General features: G+C 40.3%; 1 protein-coding gene across 1 annotated transcript; it reads left to right on the top strand.

The window, feature by feature from the left end:
• Positions 1 to 9,814: 9,814 nt before the first annotated feature.
• On the top strand, positions 9,815 to 10,735 carry olig1 (oligodendrocyte transcription factor 1). Its single transcript, XM_061724338.1, has one exon. The coding sequence runs from the start codon at positions 9,818 to 9,820 to the stop codon at positions 10,595 to 10,597; it is 780 nt and encodes a 259-aa protein (XP_061580322.1). The 5' UTR covers positions 9,815 to 9,817; the 3' UTR covers positions 10,598 to 10,735.
• Positions 10,736 to 15,568: the final 4,833 nt, after the last annotated feature.

Below are 15,568 nucleotides of genomic sequence, written 5' to 3'. Positions count from 1 at the left end.
TAAAATATACATTAAATGCCATAATATGTCCCCTTTAATTCCCTAAAAGGGTCATGATTTCCCATCCTCCATCTAGGTCTATTTATGTATTTATGTATTTATCTATTGTATTGCTTGTTTCTACTTTTTACCTGCAAACAAATCTAACTTCGGGTATCAATAAAGTTACCTGTTCTTACCTTACTTAGGTAAAATGTATGTGAAACCTGCCTGCTCATGTAGCGTCTCCTGTTTCTCCCTACAGTAACAGCAAACATGTTACGTAGCAGTGTATCATTTTCAATTTGACCGTCTAAACTTAAAAGTTAAGTCCCAGTTTGATCTAAATCACACTCTTGTATTAACATTTGACAGCCTTTTCTGGTTTTTGGAGTAATGGTGGATCCAAATCAAGAACTTTAGGCATTTCGAAAATAAAAAAATGACATGTCATTTGAACCCAACAGTGAAAAATGAGCGCGTTGTGATCTCTTTTTGAACTGGATTCACACCCGCAGCCTCCCCCTTTGGCTTGCTTCACTTCAGAAAGTTTAATTTGGTCGATGCACATCCTCATCCATCATACTGCTATCAGCTTTCACTTTGAAAGTGACTTTGGCCGCTCTGCACCGCCCTCCGTATAGAACGGGCATAACCTCTGAAAAACCTGCTGCCGTGAATAAAGCCCCAAAAAGACATTTCTGAAGCTCCCCCGCCTCCCACACAACATTTAGACTTTAACTGTTGAGCCCTTGCTCTCAACCACTGGACTGGAAGGAGAAGCTCTGGGTTTGAATTTGGGCAAGGATTCCTGAGGAACCTCGGTATCACTGAATCCATCATTGTCACGGTTAAATGGGATCGGAGGTTTTAAGGATACTTTGTGGGGGACGGGTTATTAGCAGACACCCAGTAAATCCCTGGTGGCTTTGTTTCAGAGAGGGACATCTGCTCCGACAATAGAAAATGAGTGAAACCAGTTCTGTGTGGGGCAATTTGAAATGACCACAATGGAAGGTTAAGGTGCTCAGATTTGACTGTTGCAGCCTTCAGGAAAAAACTGGAGAAGCCTTTGCAGCAAAACATCAAATATTGTAGGAATATATATGTGTGTGTGTGTGTGTGTTTGGGTGTGTGTGTGTGTATAGGTACGGTGGCCGAAACCCGCCATTGCTGAAAATAAAAGTAACGCTGCAAACAGAAACAAACGCCGCTGCAAATTAAAGAAATTCTTAGCAAATAAAATAAACGCCGCAAACAAAAAGAAACCCCGCTGCAAATAAAATTAAAAAACCACGCAAATAAAAAAGCCACAACGGAAGTGAATTACCGGGGACTATTTTTGCTGATGCACCCGGGTTTTTATGTGAGAGGAGAAGAAGAAGCCGAAAAAAATTACACGTAGCGACGTTGAACACTAACCTTTTCACCTATTTTCTCGTTCGTTGTTCTTCTTATTCCTCGCTTCTTCATCTTTTCACTTACGTCATCTTCGTCTTCTTCTCCTCTCACATAAAGACACCGGTGCATCAGCAAAAATAGTCCCCGGTAATTCACTTCCGTTGTGGCTTTTTTATTTGCGTCGTTTTTTATTTATTTGCAGCGGGGTTTCATTTTATTTGCAGCGTTCATTTTATTTGCACCAGCGTTTATTTTTATTTGCAGCGTTTATTTTATTTGCAGCAGTGTTTATTTTTATTTGCAGCGTTTATTTTTATTTGCAGCGTTTATTTTATTTGCAAAGCGTTTATTTTATTTGCAGCGGCGTTTGTTTCTGTTTGCAGCGTTACTTTGATTTTCAGCAATGGCGGGTCTCGGCCACCGTATATAGGGTTGGGGTGGGGGGTGGAGGGGGGCAAAAGAAAATAAAAGAGGGAAAGTGTCAGCGGAGCTGTTAGAGAGATAAAATATGAATGTTCCAAACGTCCATCTGTACTTAAACAGCCATGACCAACTGAGCGTGTGCAGCTATTGAAAGTGAAGCATTTAGGCTCTCTTTCACAAAGGGCCCAAGGGCTAAAACCTTACACCCCTCCCACCGTCATTATCCCCGCCACACTATGATCTGCTCCAAATGCCGACTATCCCAGGCTAACCCTCACAAAGCATGCTGGGAAGGACAAAAGCAGACCTTCAGCCGATTGGTTCCACCTTATTAACAGCTTGTAATCTTCTCATGTCTTTGGCCGGGCCTCACAGAGCAGTAGTTTAGGCCGACAGACGAGTGCGTTCTCCGTCTCTGCTTTGATGCAGAGCAGCTTTTTCCCTCGGAAAAAAGTCCCTGCTCTGTTATATTTCCATTGTCGCGACTGCACCTGTTTGACACCGTGAGTAAATCAGTCACTGGCAACTGTTCATTTCTCATTACACTCTCTTTGCACATTGTAAACAGAAGACAGTGTTTGATCAAAAAAGCCTGTGGCAGGTGCACATCGTCATTTTACAGTTTGGCAGGCTGCTGTTTCACTAATGTCATAAATGGATTTGAACTTTTCTTGGAGGCAACATTGGAAATATTTGCAAATGTGGCAGTTTGAGGCCCCGTTTCCACGTAGCAAAAACTGTGGTGTTTTCATGCGTTTTGGCCGTTCATTTACACAAAAACGAAGCTCAAAGTCACCAAAAACCATCATTCCTGAAAACTCCAATGTGGAGATTTGCAAACACTCCGTCTTCACGTTTGCTTGTAAACAGAGAGAAACGGACATTTAGGCTTCAGAACGTCACATTATGAGACAGAAACGTCACGTCATGAGTGCGACCTGCGTTTACAATTTGTTTGGCCACCATCAATATTTTCTTGTATTTTACTTGTTTTATATTCTAAAGTCACACTTAAAAGTAACTCCACTTCTCTGTCACTCCAAACCAAAGACTCTCGTTCATCTTGGAAGTAACTGGAAGTTACTCGTGTCATTTGTTGATGTTTTTTTCCAGGATTCTGATTGGCTAGCATGACTTTATCTTCTCGTTACACTGCCCCCTGCAGGTTTGGCTGCTCATAGCACCCCTTAATAGCGTATTTTTTTTGATTTTTTGTGGCTCTAGTGGCCCTTTACTCAAGTTGCAGACAGGAAGGGGGTAGAGAGAGAATGGGGATGATATGCAGCATTATTGTCCATTATATGATGAAGCCAGGCAGCTTTTATTTCAGAAAATGCAAGATTTGAAACCTGAGTTGTTTTGGACCGAGGATGATGCTAAGTTGGAATGGTTTTTCAGAGAGGAGGTTTTCTCTATAGCTATCTTTATAAAGAGAGCCTGGAAACAGAGAAAAGACAAATTATATGGAAACTGAGAAAGGATCTGTAATTTAATCTGTAATGTATCTGTAATGTAATGTATTTATAATTTTGTGTTTGAGTTTTTGTTTGTACGCAGCTGATGTTTGTTTGCTGGCGTAGTGTATCTGTGTCTTGGAAGCCCTTATAGGCTGGGCACCTTAGAGGTGTATGACACATTAATAAATAACAATTCATTCATGCAGCAAAGGTGCGCAGGCCGGGATTCAAACCTGCCACCGCTGCAGGACTGCAGCCTCAGTAGCCACTTGCTTAACCCACCGAGCGGCTCCGTAACAGTGTTTTTATGCGGGTTCGTGTAAATGATGGTATTTTTCAAAACGTAGAGGGGGAAATATCAGTTTTTGTAAATACTATGCATAAACGTGGCCTTAGTCTCTTGTGGAAATCAAAAGCCGACACAGAGCCATTTTTACCTGGACTGCTTACTTGGTCAAGGAAGTGAAGAGACTCCCAACTGAGATATACAGCAGTGTTATCCCCCCCCCCCCCCCCCCCACCTCTCTGTTTAACTTCCCATCAAGTACACGTCACACAACAGCCCACACATGCCATTATAATTATATTCACATACTGCGCTTTAACTGGGTTCTCATATGTAGGGGCAACGGGGCATTTGGCCAACTTTGCCATCTGCTAATTTAGCTTTAGAGAGATGTCCTGGCACATTACCATAACTGTGGGAAGCTGAGGCAGTGGAGTCCATCCCCTCCATTCTCTGAATTATTTTCTATATGACACGCTCTTATTATTTGAAGCTTTTTAGAAAAGTTGTGTAAAACATCAATGAATTTAAAGAAGTGTGTTAACTTAAATTTCATTGTGACGTGTCCCACCTCTAGCCTTTTCTTTTTTCTTTTTGAGATATTCAAGTTGTGCCATCCTTGATGCCAAATAATTAACTCTTTTTGACTGACGATGTAACGAACAAGCATCCCACCATTTGTAGTTCATTGAGAAACGTGCTATACTCAATTTGATGAACTTTATAAGGGTTGCAGTGTACTGAGCATCGACAACATTCACAGTGAACGCACTTATTTCCTCAAAATAAAATATCTCAAATATATAAAATATCTAAAAATAATAAAGCCTCAAGTGTATGATTTAGAACACTAGTAATGTTCTTACATATTTGTGAATAATGTACACAATTAAACTACTTGATACTATTGTGCTCTTACTGAAAATGATGATAGCAACTGTACTCTGTGGCTGCTTTACCTGAGTTACTCAACACAATATTTGATTTTCTGTGTCTAATCTATCGCCCCTCTTTTATGGGAAATAAAAGTTAAAGCATCTTTGGTGCCAAACACGGACGGGCATCCCCTGATTGACAGAAAAATGTGCGGCCACTTCTCCAAAGGTGAATCTAAGGTGAATTTGTTGGCAAAACGGCAACCAGTGGGGGTGTGAAGTGTCCGGTGTTTCACGCTACATCTTCTAACCAGTATGAATCTGCATACTGATGGTGCACTGACAGATCTGGAACTGCAGAAATGTTTGCCCTGAAAATAGTAAGTGTGAGGGCTCCAGTACAAAATCTGGAACAGAGCGTGGTGTGGATGTTATTGATGATGCACTAACTCCGTACTGCAAGGATGATTACATTAAAAAAAACATTGAAAAGAAGGATGATTTCTCGATATCAAAGTCGAGAAATCATCCGTGTGTGACTACAAAGTCTGTAGTCACATCAAGTGACTACAGTTCCACATGGAGTTAGTGAGTGTATCTCTCTGCATTCATTCCTCCATTCAAAAAATGTTTGAAAATGGAAATCGATGGGGGGAGGGAAATTAATTTTTGGTTTTAATGTGGTTTCTGTAGGAGGACAAACATGACATCTGAAACAATGCTGTAAAAATGTGTAGAATAAATATTACATTTCAACATTTTTGTTAACGAAGATTTGTACAGAAGATTAAGAGTAAGTAAGAAGTCGTGCAGGAGAAAACGTTTTTGAGAGGAGAAAGATTTTTTTTCATTGTGCACTTTGAGAAAAAAGTCAAAATGTCAAGAAAAAGTCGAAATGTCGAGATTAATGTTGAGACACAATTTCAAGAATAAAGCTTAAGTTTTTCTCGACATTTCGCGTTTTTTCTTGGGATTGTACTTCAACATTAATCTTGACATTTCAACTTTTTTCTCGACATTTTGACTTTTTTCTCGAAGTGCATAATGAAAAAAAAAATCTTCCCCCAGTTATAACTAATATAGAAACATGCAGCATGTGTTGTCTTCATTCTAAGGCTTATACAAGACTTTTTTGTGGCAGACATATTTGTTTTTTGTGTTATTTGTCCAATATGGCTCTTTCAACATTTTGGGTTGCCGACCCCTGATTTAGACATTGCCAACATAAGTGACTGGCTGCAGCAACAAACACAGCGATCCAGGGACGAGCAGCAGACAAAAGACTTCAATCAGACACCTGATGCAAATGGTCTCCATTCAATCAAGATTGTGTCCAAAGCAGCAACCAGTCTGTGGTTTGACTTCATTTGTGAACGTATCTCTGAAAAACCACTGAGGGACATTTGTAATTATGTCCAATTACACTCAACGACCATTATAGTTGCGTTGTGTCCTCTTCATTTTCTTGCATGATGAGTCATTTATCTTTGATAAAACAAATTCAGTAAAAATGCACCAAAAAGTGTAACAATTGTTAAGCCTTTATTTTGAGACTAATATGTTTTATGTTCTAGACTAATTTTTAAATTACACATTAAAGGAAACTACAGAAGTGTACAGTAGTGCTTCCACCCGAGAAAAATAAAGAAATATCAGTATCACGTTATAACGTGAAACGTTTATTGTTAGAACAATAAATTATCACGTTATAACGTGATAAGTTTGTATATTGTAATAACGTGAAAAATATCCCGTTATAACGTGGAAAATAGTATATCGTTGTAACAATAAATTATGGCGTTATAACGTCATAAGTTTGCATATCGTAATAATGTGAAAAATATCATGTTATAACAATATAGGACTGTACTGTACTGAGAAAATTAGAATATTGTAAAAAAATTAATATTGCTGATTATGGTTTACAGTTTAAGATTATTGCCATGATCAGCAATATTAAAATAATAAAAGGCTTGCAATATTTCAGTTGATTTGTAATGAATCCAGAATGTGTGACATTTTTGTTTTTTTAATTGCATTACAAAAAATAAAGAACTTTATAACAATATTCTAATTTTCCTGGACAGTGCTGTAAACTTTTCACTTTATAACGTCATAATTTATTGTTCTAACAATAAACTTTTAACATTATAACGTGATACTGATATTTTTTTTTTTCTGGGGTGGCAGCACTACGCACTAGGAAACAGTTAAAACCTTAATAAAAGATGAACATAAAGATAGGATTATGAAAACCTACCAAAAGGAAAAACAAAAAATAAATGAATCTATATTTCAGGCCCCAAAAAAATAAAAAAATAAATAAAAGGGAAAAGTACTCATTGACTTCCTTTCTTTCTTTTTTTCTGCTTCTCTCTCCTCATCAGCATCACTTTGGGTGTATTTTTCAACCTGTAAGACGGGACAAATTGAGCCAGGAGTTTGGCTGAGGTGTCTTCCTGTCTGTCTGCTGCAGGAAACACATTCACACAGATGAGGCATTTATCTCCCAGGTGCAGATCCGCGCTGCACGGCCGGGCCCAGATGGAGAGTGGTCCTTCCACCATAAAGAAACTAGTCTTCTGCCTGCCCTGACGCCACCGGTGCTCCTGCCCTGGTCCAGCCTCATCAAAAGGAGCTGGAAGCTGGAGGCGGATGTGCTGCGTTGAAACCCCAAATCAAGCTCACTTTTCTTTTCCTTATAAGTGGTTTGGGAAAAAAATGGGGGAGGTGCTCCATTCTGGAGGACACCAGCTTCTTTCTTTCTTTCTTTCTCCTCTATTCTGACTTCTGTATGTGTGTCTCCTTGCAGGTGTCCCTTTTTTTCCTTCTTGACACAGATACAGTTAACTCTATCCCGGCTGGGGTTTCTTTCACTGCTCAGTTTATTACTTCTCATTGTTTAGCAGCCACTAGAAATCAAATTGGGGCTTGCAGGCACGCCCACAAACATGCACGCACACATTCATGGGAGCTGCCTGCACTCTGTTCCCCTGCAGGTGCGAGGCCCATCCGCCTGGCCCTTTTCATCCAGCCCTCTCTTTCCTGTCCGTCTGCAGCCGTCCATTCAGCTTCAATCGCAGCGCCAGCCGGACGCCACCGGACCACTGGCAGGGGGAAGGAAAAAGCGCCTCCACACTCATCTTTCACTCCTCGAAACAGCAAGAGATGGAGCTGGGAAGAAAGAAAGAAAGAAAGGGTCTTCCTCCTCCGCATCTTCTGTTTCATCGCAAACAACTTGCTTTCTGTTTGTAACGGTGCTGTCCTTCTCTCTCCATCCCCCTCAGATGGGCTTTACGAGGAGGAGGAGGAAGGTTGGGGTGGGGGGTGAAAAGGAGAGGACGGCCGGGCCCACTATGTGGCGGGGTGATGCTGAGGTCTTTTTGTGGCTTCATGAATGGCACATTTGAGGTTTCCAGCCTTGCTCTGTGCCCCAAGCCAGCTTCACCTGTGGTTGGAGTCAATTGGCCTGTTGTCTGGCTCGCCTGGAACCGTGCCCAGATCTCTGCCAGCCAATTTGGTCAGGGGGGCCGCTCACAAGTGAACAACAATAACCTCTTCCTCAAAACTATCAATTAACTTCACACAATGATGGATGCATTCACTGGCTGCCAAAACTGTTCTCTGACACAATTAATGCCCGCGGTAATCGCGCTAATACCTGCTCTCCGCCACTTCACCAAGCACCGGTAATTAATGACTCCCAAGTTGCTAAATGGTTTTAATGGTGCATTCCGTAGTGGACGTAATGCGGGCGTTCTTTTTATTTTTTTAACCATTTCAATAAGATAAAGAGAAGGGAAAGGAGAGATCTTTCGTGCTACTGTTGAGTCTCCTCTTGCAGATTAAGTGACACTGAACTCAGACAGCGTTGTCATCAAAGTTTACCAGCCCACACACTTCTGTCCTGTTGTTCAAAACGCTGGCTTTGTGTGAATAAAGTAGGCTGCATTTATTCTGAAATTACGGAAGAGTATTAGGGCCAAGCAGGAGAAAAGATATTTGAGAGGGGAAGATTTCTTTTTATTGTGCACTTCGAGAATAAGTTGAAATGTCGAGAATAATGTTGAAATACAATTTCAAGAATAAAGTCAAAATTTCATCTTTTTACTCAACATTTCAACTTTTTTCTCAGCATTTCGACTTTTTTCTCTACATTAATCTTGACATTTCGACTTTTTTTTCTCTCGAAATTTCGACTTTTTTCTAAGACATTTCGACTTTTTTCTCGAAGTGCATGATGAAAAAAAAGAGAAAAAAGTCGAAATGTCGAGATTAATGTTGAAATACAATTTCGAGAAAAAAGTCGAAATTTCGTGAATAAAGTCAAAATTTCGCCTTTTTTCTCAACATTTCAACTTTATTCATGAAATTTTGACTTTTTTTCTTGAAATTGCATTTCAACATTAATCTCGACATTTCAACTTTTTTCTCGACATTTCGACTTTTTTCTCAACATTTTGACTTTTTTCTCAAAGTGCATAAGGAAAAAAAAATGTTGCTCTAAAATATTATTTTGATTTTTCTCCTGCCTGACCCTAATACTCTTCCGTAGTGAAATAGACGGGTTGTAAATGGTCTTTTATGTTGCTACAACTGACCATAGAGGAAGAATCATCGGATCATTCACGAGCTTCTTGTTGCATGTGATTTGTTTTTCAGACTAAAGGTCAAGTCAGCTAAGAATACATACCTAAATACTTGTTTCCTATATTTATCAACTTCCTTCAGTGTTTAACCTCATAACTTAATAGAGGCTATTTTTAATGTACTGTACTGCTGTCATTGCAAAAATCAACTCTGTGAGATCCAAACATTTATCTCCTGCAAAACTTGTGTGTCTTATGTTTTCATTAATGTCTTTACAAAGTTGAAGATTCCAATGAAAGAGGTAAAAACACTGAGCTTATTAATCCAATTATTAACGGTGAGTGAAAGTAGAATGCAAACTGAGCTGGTAGCTGTTTCCTTGTTTCTGGGATCATAGAAAAGTGTAATTTCAGACCTTTAATGAACTTTTGAACATAAAGATGGAGGGGTGATGTTTAAAGAGCACATCATCATGTGTCGGGGAGGAGGAGTTGCACTGAGGTGGGGCATGTGAGAGGAGCATTTAGCTCACTCTCAGCTGTGTGAACTTTCATTCTTGCTCTCTCTCAGCTGCAGAAATGAGATACAACTGATTAGATACACTTTAGGAAGCTTTGATTTACACACTTGCAGGAGCCAGACAAAAGAAGCTAAGACAAAAGTCAAAAAGAATTGCTGCTCTACTGGATGGCAGCTGGCAACTTTCTTCTAGTGACTGACAGGGAGAAGGGAGTGAGGATTTGATTTAGCAGTATTTTATTAGTGTAGTTTTCCGTAGAGCAGCTCTGATCCATTGGGGGCGGATAATGAACGTGCTGTCGAACCCGGCCATCAGGGCCCAGGAGCAGGCTCTGCCTCTGTGTGGCCCTGGATCCGTCCAGGACCTGACCCACTGCCCTGCGGGGTTCACCCTGAGCTCCCGGCTGACCCCTGCACCCCTGCTGAGCCTGCAGAGCCCCCACAGATCCAGCAAGTCCCAGCGGGAGCTGAGCCCCGAGGAGCAGCAGGAGCTGCGCAGGAAGATCAACAGCCGGGAGAGGAAGAGGATGCAGGACCTGAACATCGCCATGGACGCCCTGCGGGAGGTCATGGTGCCGTACGCCTCGTCCCCCTCCTCCTCCTCCTCCTCCTCTTCGCCCCAGTCCCACGGGGCCCCCCCCGGCCGCCGGCTCTCCAAGATCTCCACCCTGGTGCTGGCCCGGAACTACATCCTGCTGCTGGGCTCGTCCCTGCAGGAGATGCGGCGGCTGCTGGGGGAGGTGAGTGTGGGCATGGGCGTGAGCGCGGGGCCGGTCCCCCGCCTGCTGCTGGCCGGAGGGTGGCCCCTCATCTCGGGGTCCGGCCAGCTCCTCCTCACCCAGGAGTCCCTCCTCTCCTCAGCAGCCTCGTCTTCCGCCTCCTCCCCGACCTCCTCGTCCTCCGCGGCGGCTAAGTGCACCCTGCTCTCCCCGGGGGCCATGGAGCCCTCGCTGGCCCCGGTGACCTGGAGCTCTGCAGGGGCCCCGGCGGGGCCCCTTTGTCCCTGTGGCGTCTGCAGACTGCCCCGGTTCAGCCACGCAACTCCAGCTCCCAGATTCCCAAAGTGACATCTCAAAAGCTCCAGGATTTTTGAGGGAAGGACTTGATGACTGTCATAAATATATATATGCACACTTTTTATATAGAATTGTTATTTTTCTAACATTTTAACATGTTTGTAATATTTTACTACACTACTCATGATAATTTGATGCTTTTAAATATCTTGGAACTCTTCTGTATTTTATCATCTTTAAATCTAATAACACATTCTTTCTTGTTTAAGAGTTAGATTGTATTATATTTCTTATCTGACAGAGAAACAATTAACTCTTCTAAGTTTTCTTGCAACTTACTGTAAATGTAGCTTGTAATAAGAGTGCATTGGTTCATAATTGCAGTGTTGTTCTGAATGATAATTAATGACAATTTAAAAACTGAGCCTGAAAAGAGGCTGAAACATCTCCCAAGAAATAAAACACTTTCAGCATCTAAAGGCTTGACCTGTTCTGTCAGTCTGCTCTCAGCGATGCTCGTCCTCCCTGCAGCTTCAGCTTCTATATCTGCATTTGTTAGTGGTTTAAAGTGGGAAGGGCTCCATAAAAAAACTGATCTTGATGAAATGTCATACATTTAGTAAGAGAGGAGCCACACGTGAGATACTAAACATGCATTATTTTAGCCCATCTGTTTGAATGGGAACAGTCCAAAGTAAAACTCCAGCAGAAAGTACAGGTTCTTGAACATATTTAAGTGTGAAAATGCAATTATTTTCATACTTACGAACAGTACTCGAGTTGTAAAAAGAAATCAGGGAGGATGGTGGATTTGATCATATGGGGACAGATAATTTGTGCTGATTACAAATAATATAATATATTACAAATAATAGCAGTGACCAAAACAGCTGCAGAAATACTGCAGGAATGACATAGCAGCAGTTAAATGCAGCCTTCTGTAAGCTTTAAATATCCACTGGGCTTACATCAAATACATCAAAACACAACAATAAAAAACACTTTTCTGAACTTATCAATATGACTCTGTCCTTCACAGGATAAGTAACATGGATCACTGCAAAAACTCACAATCTTTGGATCACTGCAAAAACTCACAACCTTAACAAGAATATGTGTCTTATTTCTAGTTAAAATGTCTCATTTTAGTAAAAAAAATCTCATTACACTTAAAACAAGACTCATCACTGGAAAAAACAACAATTTTCACCTGTTTCAAGTAGATTTTCACTTAAAATAAGTAGAAAAATCTGCCAGTGGATCAAGATTTTTTTGCTTTTTTTTTGAGAAGATAAATCTTGTCCCACTGGCAGATTTTTCTACTTATTTCAAGTGAAAATTTACTTGAAACAGGTGAAAATTGTCAAATAAGTTATGTTTCTGGTGTTATTTTTCTGGTGATGACTCTAAATGTTGAAATAGCAGTAAAACCACATTCATTGATGAAATGACATAAGGGATGGAAAGGAGGGATAGCAGTTTTACAGGGGGGATGATTTGGACCGTTTTTATTTCAGGAGGGATGCCATGCCCCCTCATCCCCCCTCAACTCCAGTACTGCTTACAAACTTGAACACTAAAATTTGGGGATTTTTGTATGTGTAGTATTTGCAGCTTCTGAAGCTTTTTTTTGTCTTTTAAAGTGCTTTGAATTTACCCAATTGTTTAACTCATAGAAGCACCGACACACACACCTGGTGCAGGTAGGTGGACAAGCATGGACCTGCTGGCTGATCTAGACCAACATCATCTCCTAACCAAGTAAGCAGAGCTGGGTAGAGGAGCCAAACAATGTACTCAAGTAAAAGTACTGTTACTTCAGAATAATACGACTCAAGTACAAGTAAAAAGTAGTCATCCAAATAATTACTGGAGTAAAAGTAAAAAAGTACTTGGTGAAAAAACTACTCAAGTACTGAATAACTGTTGAGTAACGTCTGATTTATTTTTTAAAACAACCATTCAAACAGACAAAAGTACAAAATAATCTTCAGGGAAATTAATTAAAATTAAAAATTAATAACAATTAAATTAAAATTAATAAAAAATTGAATTAAATTAAAATCATCTTAAAGTAAATTAAAGTACTTTAATACATAATAAAATAACAGAATAAAAAATAAATTAAGCACAAGTAGCACAAAATGTCAAGCCTTTGTACTTTTCTTTTTTAACCAGCAGAACTAGAACAAACATGAACTCATAGAAACTCTGTGTGTGTTTGAGTCTGTGTAAATGTGACAAAACATGCAAAAACAAACATTTTCCCCAAAGAATCACTCAGTGATGTCATGAGATTGACGCGTACGTGGATAAAAGGGATAAAAGAAAAGTAACAGCTCAACGTAGCCTAATGTAGCGGAGTAAGAGGAACAGTTTCTTCTTCACAAATCTACTCAAGTAAAAGTAAAAAGTATAGTGATTCAAAATCTCATTACACTTAAAGTCATCACCAGATAAATAACTTTTTTATTAAAAAACTTTTATTTGACAATTTTCACCTGTTTCAAGTACGGTAAATTTTCACTTTTTACAGTGACTACTTGGCACCGCATCATCACTTGACCTTGGTTGGATCTTTTGAGTCTTGATGTTCATTACTTAATCAAGTACATAGATAACATAGAAAACCAGCAAATACAGAGTTTAAATATGTAAAAATAAACCTTGTGCCATAAAACTTGTCACGGCTCAGACAGGACAGAGAACCCAAATGCACAACACCAGGCAGGATCAGAGTCCAAGAGGCTTTAATCTTTGTCAAAAGGCAGGCAGGGGTCAAACCGGGTAGTCAGGCAGATCAGGCAAACAAAACCAAAAACGGGCAGGCAAAAATCCATAAACCAAGAATCAGGCAGGGTCAAAGACAGGCAGGCAGGCAGAAACAAAACAGGAAATGCAGGCTGGAAAGCGAGGCAAAAACACACGACAATCTGGCAAACTAGAAGGTGGAAAAAGGCCGGTATATGAGGGGAACTGCTGATGAGGGAAACCAGGTGTGGAGCTGGGTGGGGAAGCACAGGTGAAGGGAATGAGTGGATCTCTGGCTGATTAGGGTGGCAGGATCTGGAAAAACAGGGGAGTGAGTAAAACTAAAAAACTACACTGGGAAACCATGACAAAACTGGTGATAAACCTGAGCCCCGAGTTGCTGCGCTGTCCTCCAGCTCATCACTCAGGACTTTACTGATCAGACAGTGCAGCAACACATTCACATGAACAGTAATGAACACAATCTGAACAGAATGCTGCATAAACAGCATTGCAAAGAACACTACAATCCAACAGAATCTTTCCATCAGTCTTTTAAACTCAAACTAAAAATATAACCTTGTGAAATATAGTGTCCAACTGTCCAACACTGAATCCTAAAACGTTATAAGCCAACCACACTCTTTAGAGACTCCAGCTACTAATGGAGCTTTTCCACTAGAACCTACTCAGCCCGACTCGACACGACTTGTCTCGACCCGACTCGTCCTCGTTTCTGTTCAACACCCAGATCAGAAGTAGGAGGTTGGAGTGAAGCTGCTGTGACGTATTTGATTGTGTATCTAAATGAAGAAGACAACAACACTAAAGATGTAGAACCTGGAGGAGATGCACTGCAAAAACTCTTACCAGGAATATTTGTCTTATTTCTAGTTAAAATGTCTAATTTTTAGTCAAAAACTCTCATTACACTTAAAACAAGAGTCATTACCAGAAAAATAACTTGTTATTTGACAATTTTCACCTGTTTCAAGTAAATTTTCACTTGAAATAAGTAGAAAAATCTGCCAAGATTTATCTTCTTATTACAAGCAAAAAAATCTTGTTCCACTGGCAAATTTTTCTACTTATTTTAAGTGAAAATCTACTTGAAACAGGTGAAAATTGTTGTTTTTTTCCAGTGATGAGTCTTGTTTTAAGTGTAATGAGATTTCTTTTGACTAAAAATGAGACATTTTAACTAGAAATAAAACAAATATTCTTGTTAAGATGAGTTTTTGCAGTGTGAAAGATGTGCTGCTGGATCTGTGGCTTGTGTTTCATATCAAGTTAAAAAATGAGAGTGAGAGAAGCTTCAAGCAGCAACACTTTTTTTTTTTAGTTTGTCTCTGCGCTGCTGAAAAGTCAGCTGGAGCCGTGAGCAGCTATGAAGAGACAGATCTCCTGGTAGATCTGGTTGTTCCTTATCGCCGTCTAGATCCCTTTTTAATTCTCTCCTCAGCACCAGGTTTATGAACATCTGACCCTCAGAGTTGGATCATGAAACAGACTTTTGCTGGCATTGCTGGTTGAATAAAATGAACAAGAATCCGTCAGAGTCTCTTTCTCTGATTTCCTCCTCCTGACTCAGACGTCTGACTCCAACCCCCCGACCAATCGGTGGCCTGTAGTGTGATGATGTCAGATACAGCCGACTCAGCAGCTTAGAACCTCGGCAGAATAGATACAGAAAAGTATCTACTCTGCACGTTAGACCCCTGGTGGAGAAGAACCAAACCGAGTCGGGCTGAGTAGGTACTAGTGGAAAAGTGCCATAAATCAACACACACACTTTTTTCCCCTCAACTTTTGCTGGTTGGATTTTGTGAGTCTAAATTGATGAAACAGCTTCTCTTACAGGACCGGGCGACTTTGCAAAAGGCACTTAAATCCGATATAATCAGAAACTGGTTCTTCTCCTGCAAGGCTCACCGTGACATGATTGGTCTCTTACTGACAACTGTAGTTTTGAGAAAAAAGTCTGAATTAGGATTTTGACCTCAAAATTCCAAGGTAAATGAAAAAGGTCTGGAAGAAACCCTCTACTTTTATCTTTCTTCAACAGGAAAAAGTGGACACACATGAAGCCAATCAGAGAAAAACTGAGCGCTCTGATCTCCCACTCTGATTGGTTAAGCCTTTGTTTAAATGCCTTTTCTTTTTTTCTGAAACTTTGTTTCTGGAACAAGTTTGTGGGGACATTTTCTGTGTGTAAAAGTAGACATTTCCTCTACAGGCTCCCACATCTTTAGTTCTTTTTTTCTGTGACTT

This window comes from Cololabis saira, chromosome 6 (genome assembly GCF_033807715.1).
Source record: "Cololabis saira isolate AMF1-May2022 chromosome 6, fColSai1.1, whole genome shotgun sequence".
In the NCBI taxonomy this organism is placed as follows: Eukaryota; Metazoa; Chordata; class Actinopteri; order Beloniformes; family Belonidae; genus Cololabis; species Cololabis saira.
This window is presented reverse-complemented; position numbering and strand designations above follow the sequence as displayed.

Excerpts from the sequence above, each read along its gene's own strand:
- olig1 (XM_061724338.1), top strand. The coding sequence starts at position 9,818 with ATGAACGTGCTGTCGAACCCGGCCATCAGGGCCCAGGAGCAGGCTCTG.